This window comes from Solanum dulcamara, chromosome 1, assembly GCF_947179165.1.
Source record: "Solanum dulcamara chromosome 1, daSolDulc1.2, whole genome shotgun sequence".
Lineage (NCBI taxonomy): Eukaryota > Viridiplantae > Streptophyta > Magnoliopsida > Solanales > Solanaceae > Solanum > Solanum dulcamara.
Window position 1 is genome coordinate 6,328,376 of NC_077237.1, and position 9,097 is coordinate 6,337,472.

At 36.7% G+C, this 9,097-nt stretch overlaps 1 protein-coding gene across 1 annotated transcript; it reads right to left on the reverse strand.

Moving 5' to 3' along the window:
• Nucleotides 1–300: 300 nt before the first annotated feature.
• On the reverse strand, nucleotides 301–8,650 carry LOC129899853 (pleiotropic drug resistance protein 2-like). Its single transcript, XM_055974864.1, has 21 exons — nucleotides 8,566–8,650; nucleotides 7,677–8,157; nucleotides 7,469–7,589; nucleotides 6,764–6,852; nucleotides 6,422–6,506; nucleotides 6,059–6,349; nucleotides 5,891–5,981; nucleotides 4,859–5,759; nucleotides 4,540–4,700; nucleotides 4,045–4,148; nucleotides 3,774–3,939; nucleotides 3,595–3,693; nucleotides 3,327–3,457; nucleotides 2,548–2,880; nucleotides 2,095–2,385; nucleotides 1,927–2,010; nucleotides 1,712–1,845; nucleotides 1,413–1,640; nucleotides 1,139–1,310; nucleotides 789–1,043; nucleotides 301–712 (listed from the first exon to the last, which is right to left on the reverse strand). Exons 2-21 carry the CDS (start codon nucleotides 8,087–8,089, stop codon nucleotides 443–445), a joined length of 4,419 nt encoding a protein of 1,472 aa, XP_055830839.1. The 5' UTR covers nucleotides 8,090–8,157; nucleotides 8,566–8,650; the 3' UTR covers nucleotides 301–442.
• Between the last annotated feature and the right edge of the window lie 447 nt (nucleotides 8,651–9,097).

Consider the following 9,097-nt stretch of genomic DNA (forward strand, 5'->3'; position numbering starts at 1 on the left):
AATTATTATAGGCACAATTAACATAATTCTATAAGTCGACAAATTTTAGATAAAAATAAAAGTTAGAATCATAGAATATGATTCAAGAAGTTGATAACTTGATATAACTCACTTAAATATGCATGTTGTAATGTTTGAAAATCTAAGAAACAAATTTGCAATTCACTATGTTCAACATTTTTCGACTAGTGATTCTTATTTTTGATTAAGTATTACTCTAACTTATCAATGATTTGAAGAAAGAAAGTACAAAAAAAAGAAGTAAAAATGAACAAAATAATGTGAGTATTAGATGGAATGTAAGAACACAAAATATATTGTTGGGATTTCAGAAACTTGCAGCTAGTCAATAGTAGCTATAATTCTCTTAAAAAATTCTATTTGCTTAGCTTATACATATTTTCTGTGTAGGCTAAATTTTCTATTCTAACTCAAGTTTCACTTATCTCCTCTGGAAATTCAAGAACTTGATGGCATAAGCAAAAACAAAGCAGAAGAAAATTGCCCATACAACATGCATGGCAGCAACAACTCCCAGGAAGTCATAATCAAAACCAAAGCTATCCTTCAGATATAACTTTATTGATAACTCGCCGCCTCCTGGAATCTCAATGGGGTTGTTCTTGTCGCCTATTTGAGACGTTACAAGGCCATATATTGTCCATGCCACGGGAGAAGCCCAATAATACCACCTCCACCATATAGGAATTTGCTGCATATGTAGTTATTATTTTCATCAGTAAAATGTGCAATAACACGATATTAAGCAGTGCTTGTGGTATACTTACTGTTCTTGGAATGAGGAAACCAGAGAACAAGTTCCAAAAGCTGAGGAAGAAAGACATTACGATTGCAGCAATGTGGTAGTTTGGAGTGAGTGCAACAAGCATCATTCCATACATCGTGAAGTAGACGAAGCACATGAAAACAAAAAAGTAGAACAACAAGAACTTTCCAGCTGTCCAGTGGAATCCAATCATCGCGTACAGAATAAGGCTGTAAATAAAAGTTTGAATCGAAATATAGATAGTCTCTATTGCAACCTGCATATGGCATAATTATGAATTACTTCTTAATTAACGACAAATTGATTTTCCAGAATATATTATAGTAAATATTTAACTGATGTTACTCTTACCTGAGCAAATGCATAAGGAAGTGCGGAATACATTCCTGCTGCTTTTTCCCGATAAAAGACAGTCCTTTCTACAGCAACAATAGACTGTACGGCTGAAGTATTAGTTCCACCTAGGAACATGACAGCAGCATACATAGCTCCAACTATATTAAACAGGTCCTGTAGTTTGGACCTGTTGTCATAATTAGCCTATAAGATAAAAAGTGACGACAGAAAAAGGTATATTGTTATTGCGCAATGTTAATTTTGGGACTCAAGGAAGAAGATTACTCACAGTTGCTTCCCCTTATTCCAAAAAATGACTCCAAATATTACTCCTACCATTGTTGTCATAGCAAACCGAATGGCATTATACTGTGGATGCCTCCAATAGGACAAGTGTTGTTTCCAAAAGCAAGCCTTGCACTGTTCAAAAAACGGTTGGGAGTATTCCGTGGGGAAGTGAAGATCTTTGGATCCTGGTGCAGGAATGCTTAGTTCTTTGATAAGTTCTTGATTCCTCCTGCAAAAACCAAGTAAGGTACTAAACCAGAAGTAAAAATAAAAATACAACTACTCAATCTTCTAAATTACCTATACGACTCAGAGTTGGCATAAATGTCAGCAAAGTCTACTTGAAGTTGAGCCTCAACAGCCGGTGCCGAGATGTCCAGCATCCAAGTAGCAGGATTATATCCCTCTTTGATTTCAGGAACCCCTGGAATAGACTGAGAAAAAAACAGCTCTATAGTTGTTAATTTGTTCTAATAGACCCCACTCGCATAATCTGATAATGATATGATCCTCACTTGAAAATACTCGATCAGTAGGTGAGAATGATGACCAAGAGGCCCTGCATATATGACTTGTCCTCCTCTTTTCATCAATAACAGCTGCAAGAAATTATTTGGCATGATTATGAGAAGAACAGTTGCATCCACAAAGTTACGAAATCCAACATTGCTCGTACAAACTACCTCATCAAATGCTTCGAAGATATCAATGCTTGGCTGGTGGATAGTGCAGACAACAGTTCTCCCCGTATCCACAGTGTTTCTCACAGTTCGCATCACAATTGCTGCAGCTCTAGCATCAAGCCCTGATGTTGGTTCATCCATGAAAATAATAGATGGATTTGCTACCAGCTCTACAGCTATAGTCAGCCTCTTCCTCTGTTCAGTTGAGAGACCATCTACCCCTGGAAGGCCTACTAGGGAGTCCCTCAGTGGATTCAACTCGACTAGATCCATTATTTCCTCAACAAAATTCTAAACAAGACCAAAAACTGAAGTTAGTCCTTAACCTCCTTTTTTACAGAAAATAAAGTTTTCTCCATGGAGATGAAGATGTGCATGAGGATATATATTGGGAAGCACAAAGTAAGACGTCGTTGATAATACGAAGTAAAAGGATAAGACAAGAGAGAATACCTTCCGTGTATACTCTTTTACATCTGGAGAGAGACGCAACCAAGCTGAGTATACCAATGACTCATAAACAGTAACATGTGGAGAATGAATGTCATTCTGTTCACAATAACCACTTATACGAGCAAAAGTTGATTGATTCTTTGGATAACCAGAAATGTTGATGCTTCCTTCAATGTAGCCTTCTGTTTTCCTTCCTGCTAAGACATCCATTAACGTGGTCTTTCCAGCACCACTCACACCAACTAAGGCCGTAAGAACTCCAGGCCTGAAAGCACCACTAACATCTCGTAACAATTGGAGACGAGTCTCGTCAACTCCTTGGGCTTTCATTTCCTGATAAAGTATTAGAACCGTATTAAGCCACAGAAGGTCATATCCATTCCTCCCCTGCCTATACGACAGATGTTTGGTAACTCAAGAAAGCTTATTCTTTTAGGAACTTTGATGGGAATTTCTAGAAAATTGTCTCTGAAACATTTCCCACTAGTTAGCATAATCATTAGAATACAAGACTAATCATGGAAATCAATATAGAAAGTTCCAAATAGCCCCAGCAGTCAGTTCTTTGCAAACATGACATGTTATTGCTGTATCACAGTTTTCATTCAGACTGAAGAAGTTGGCTTTCAACATTAAGCTTTGAAACATGTATACATTCACAAAGTCCAGCTTCCATAAGATTGTTAAAAATTCCTTGGGAAGTATCTATTCTTGATTACTAGAAAATTAGTAAAAACTGAATCATAACATAGATAATGTTTAAATAACAAGAGACTTACAGCTGGCATATCAACATAATAATTGATATGATTAAATGCAAGGGACAGTGGCTGGAAAGGAAGCACCATTCCTCTTTTCTTGGCTTCTTCAATACTTGAGTTGTTAGTGTTCCTTACGTCCATAACTATACCTGTAATAATCATTCAGGTATTCAGAATATTTACAAAGAGTAAGAGTAGAGAAAGGATTCAACATCTCCTATATCATGACATTGTCTAAACGTTGATTGCATTTTATGAGTAACTAGAAAAATACAAGAGTCTCGACCTTCGGTCATTGGAACTGAAGATGCTGAACTCCATTCTGTTCGCTTCTTCTTCTTACTTTTGCCATCATCTGAAATAACTGATCTAGAATCTCCAAATGCTGCATTTTTCCTATAAGAATTGATCAGAACCAAAAGCTGATTTGAAAACTTTAAATATTGTAGAAAATCTAGGACTTACGGTTTAGGTATGTCAGTGCCAAGATAAAGCAAACGTTGAACAAAAACGAGAATGCAAATAGGGCAACAACACAGAGCCAGAAAACATTATCTTCTGTATACATGCTCCTTGCCTTGAGAAGAACCTTGCCGATTGTTGGCTCAGAAAATCTTGTGTCATTGTTGGGCTGCAAAGACCAACGGATAGGATGTGTCAAGATAATTAATGTTGATGGAAAATGTCAAATCAATATATGGTGCCTTTTTGATGAACCAATAATAATAGAGCTTACAGTATTCCATCTCTCGTCCAGAAACTCATTGATGGCAATTGCATTCTGTCCATATGTCATAGGAGATATGTAGCAGCCCCATCTCATCCATGGTTCCAGGTCATCTACACCAGTACATAAAAATGCATTCAAGATATTGGGACATGCCATGTGAAATTGTCAATTTTTTATGACAAGTGAAACTGCAGTCACTACCCTTAAGGTGCGCGTAGGGTAAGCCCCGCTACAGTGTAATGGCCCGCAAATCACACAATAGAGGTAAATAGTACTAGGCAAACCCCGTGCGACGAGCTCGACCGAGAAAGCATGCAAGGGGTTTCGAACCAAAGACCCCCCATTTGGGAGATCCCCTGCTCAACCAACTCGGTCACTCTTAGGGTCATGTGAAATTGTCAATTTTGTAGATCTCCCTGGACTTATAGTCCAAGACTATAAGCTACTCCTGTAACAGAACAGAGAAGTTTCCAATTCCCAAGAGTGTAATAGAAAACAAACCTTTTGCAACGACGAAACCACCAAGCACAAAGACTATCAGTATCGTGAAAGTTGCAAAGGTGCTAGCAACTACTTGTGTCCTTCCAAGTGCAGCAACAAAACGGAATAGAGATAGAGCCGACTGATGCAAAGCAAAAAATACCAAGAATTGGCGCAAAAACCTGAAAATTTTGTAGGTACAAGAATGTAAGTTTGAATTCATATAGTCTAATTTAATTGTATATGTGCACCATAAATTCACATAGACTGATCAGCCTAGCAAATAAGACACATTTCTCCACAAGATATTTTGATTGTTAGGAGTAAACTGAGAACATACCTAGTCACATCAGGAGCAAACCCGATGGTGTAATAAGTAAGTGTGATCCATATCAGTGATTCGATAAACGAAATGGGAATCCTTAAAAGCCAAATCGGAAGAGCGAAAGCCCAAGCTGGGTAAAACAAAGAATCTCTCTGTTTAAAGAATACAGGAAGTCTGAAAATGGTAAGTGCAAGCTCTGCTGTACCATTAAACATTATATTGACGAGGCTGAAAAACAAGGCACCATAAAATTTGCCTCCATCTGCAATCTGACCAGTTTTCATCTCTGTCCTAAAGAATACTGTGAAGGCAATTATTGACATCACAGTGATCTGGAATGTCTTAAATATGTATAGGAAGGAATTCCGCTTCATCAATAACCATTCCCTTGATAAGCATGCCTTGAGGAGTTCCATGTTGGAGATACCATACTTCTCCGTAACCAGTGCAGCAGGATGGGTTTTGCTTTTGTCATAAGGAACTCCAAGGTCATCAAAAAGCTGTTGCCCAACATGAAAATTGCTAAAGAGTTCTGCAAATTCAGCCACTGAAATATATTTGTAAGGTTCATTTCTTCTGAACCAATACTGTTCTTGGTCCTTTAGAGAAGTAACCTCTTGCAGAAAGTCAGCAACTCCTTTCCTTTCTGGGCATTTGAATCCAACACTCTCAAAAAACTCCAGGACATTCTCACGTGGACCTTGGTAGATAATATTTCCCTCAGAAAGCAATATAATGTCATCGAAAAGATCATAGGTTTCTGGTGCAGGTTGAAGCAGAGAGATTATCATCGATACATCCATGATATGGACCATCTGCCTCATGTATTTCACAATTTGAAATGTTGTTGAACTGTCGAGGCCAGTTGATATTTCATCCATGTAGAAAACTTTAGCAGGGCCAACCAGCATTTCTCCTGCACATTAAATGTTGTGACTAGGCGCATGCACCAAAAGAAACATAGCAAGCTGGATAGATGGTGCGGGGGACAAAAAAACCAAATGTTATACGACGATCTTCCTTTGATTGACGTGATATTTTACATACCTGTTGTGAGCCGCTTCTTCTGTCCACCTGAGATACCCCTTCTCATATCATCACCGACCAATATATCAGCACATATATCCATCCCAAGTATCTGTTATTCACTTCAATAATCAGTTCTAGGTGGTTTGTACATGCAGAAATAATTACGAGTGCAATCAGAAGTCTAACCTTAAGAACATAGTCTGTGACCAGACTAGATTCTTGGCCTGCAACAGCTGTAGCTTTCATAAATGCATCTATTTCAGGATCAGGTTTTATTCCTGCATCCTTCTCGCGCCTTGACAATTCAGTAAGGAGCTCATATCTTGTCCCAACTCCTAAACAACGTCCTGCGAAATCCAACGTCTCTCTAACTGTCATCTCTCCATGATGAATGTCATGCTGACTAATATATGCACATGTCCTTTGAGGGATGAAATCTGACAGCTCATGACCACAGTAACTGATTCTTCCGTTCACCTAAAAGAACACATTTCACGCGACTGAAATAAAACTTTCAGGCCACATATTGAAAGTTCAAAGGTCACTCACTCTTAGGTCCTTGTCTAGCACCCCAGCAAGTGCTTTTAGCAATGTAGTTTTTCCAGAACCAGGAGGCCCCAGAAGTAATGTCATCCTATAAAACACAAGAACCGTAGAATCAATATAGGAGTTCCAATCTCCATAATGCCCCTCACAACAATACTAAACAAAGTGGTATATTGTTATTTTACCTAATCGTAAGCTAATTGAACCAGACCCCTCTTTGTGGGACTACATTATTGGGTATGTTGTTGGTAAGTTAATTGAGATATACCTAGAATTCTTCCGTGTCCATAATTTAGATTCATAAGTTAACTCTAGATAAATGCAACTGCAGTTTGATGAGCATACCTTGAGGGTCTTACGATTCCATTCACATCATGCAGTATGTTCACAACCCTTTTCTTTGAAGGGACAATATTGATCTTTTGAAGAAACCCCTGTGAAATTTGAATACAAAAACAAAAATGAATTCAACAGTTTAACAAGTACAACGAAGAATAAAGAGAAAACAAAAAAAAAGAACTTTAACAAGCAACAAAACTAAAGGAAACAAAGGCATTGTTGTCAATATACAACAACATACCCAGTGAAATCCATAAGTGGAGTCTGAGGAGGTTAGAGTGTATGCAAGCCTTACCACTACCTCGTGGAGGTAGATGAGCTATTTTTGTAAGACCCTCGGCTCAAGTGCAGTAATTTCAGGTATAAAGAAGTAGAAAACATTACAACTAATAAGAGAAGCAGTGCAAAGCCTACAAGAAAGAATATGAAGAACAACATAATAGTAGCCGAAACACAATAAACAGATGATGATTATATTAAAAACTAGAACAACAAGAATACGGCTAGTCTAATGACAGACACAAACAAGCTTGAACCCTTGAAACCAAGGCAACACTCCACTACTTACTCATCTTCTACCCTAATACGCGACCTCCATACCATCCTATCTAAGGTCATGTCCTCGGTAATCTAAAGATGCGCCATGTCCTGTCTAATATACTATCGATCTAAATTATTATAGATTAAATTGAAATTGAAATGTCATAGTACCTCTACAAAATTGATTGAAGCATTCCATAGAGTAGGCAATGCTCTAGATCCAACATATGCATCTCCATCAATACAAAGATGCTCAAACCGAACTTCAACTTTCGGAGTCTCAATTCCAACCCTGTTCCATACAAAAGTTGATCAACACATACTTAACTAAGATCAATGAAATTTGTTACTACCTTTTTAAAAAAAATTTCACACTCACCTATCAGTCCTGCCTCTGAGTCTTCTAAGAAACCTCTCATTATCTTCCTCAACAACTTCAAGAATATTTTCTAAAATCTGTTTCTTGTCTTGTAATCCAAGATGGACAACATCAACTTCATGATAATTAATCTTTCCATCATCCAATGTTTGTCTCAAAATCCCTTTCCTTAGCCTATCATATGTAGGAAGTCTCTCAATAGCAGCCCATTTTAGCTCTTGTTCGTCATCGTTTTCCCTTGTACTTCTTTGAAAAACATCACCTCCTGGTGCAGTAAACATCACTTCTCTAACACTAGCTGATGCCCAACTCCTTGAACTTACTGATCGAAAACTCGTCCTCCTTTCACTCTTACTCATGGACCGACGACTCAGTGACTTGGCCAGCCCATCCTGGCCTAATGTTACCTCCATTTTTACACTCTATAATAAACTCAAAAACAAAAATATACCCTTTAAATCCTCTGCTTCAATGATCAAACCTGTAAACAGAGAAAAACAATTTTGTTAACATATACATTACTCCAACTCTCTTAACTTCCCACACAAATCCAAGTAACATACATAAGAAACAAACTCAAGATGGAAAAATTCAAGATCTCATGAAAATAATGGACGTGAATCCATAATTTATACTCTATCATTCAACCTTTTACATATAAATCTATGTTACGCTTAACGGGTGTCAAGGTTCAACATTTATGGTATATACAAAAAAAAAATCCAATCATATATAAACTATTTAATTTTTCACTTAAAGGTTGTTCGAATGAACCCCTTGACCCTACCTACTTCAGATGAACCCGATATTGCAACTCTACAAGTAACCAATAATAATGAAACACATAAAATTGGGGAGAAAATAATAAAGAATGAATTGAAGATTATACCCTAAAACACAGAAATGTACCAGTTAAAAAGAATTTAAGGATTTTTCTCAGACTTTATGGTATAAACAACTTTGATACACAATTCTATGCAATTAAAATTTATAATACGATGTGAAAACGTGTGTATCTATATATAGGATTGGCATAGTTAATTTGGTAAATAGTTAATGCATGAAAAGTTTTGAATTTTCAATAGAAATAACTTATTTGATACGGGTTGTTTTTTTCTACCTAAATTTGGGGCCTTTTTCCTTGAAGATAGGTGTGAAATAATTATTATTTTTTAGCTAAATATGTTATCTTTTCTACTGTTTTGACTGTTATTAGGAATATCTAAATTTTTTATATTTATAGAAATTTAATAAATTATTTAAATTTTGTATAAATTTGGGGGGAAAATTATTAACTTTACATATAAACCTATACGTTACATGTTAAATTCACCTGTTAAGTGGAATGAATCAGAAATTCTATTAAAAAGATTTTTAAAAATTGTCATAATGAAGTCAATTTTATTGCCTAAGCAATTTTT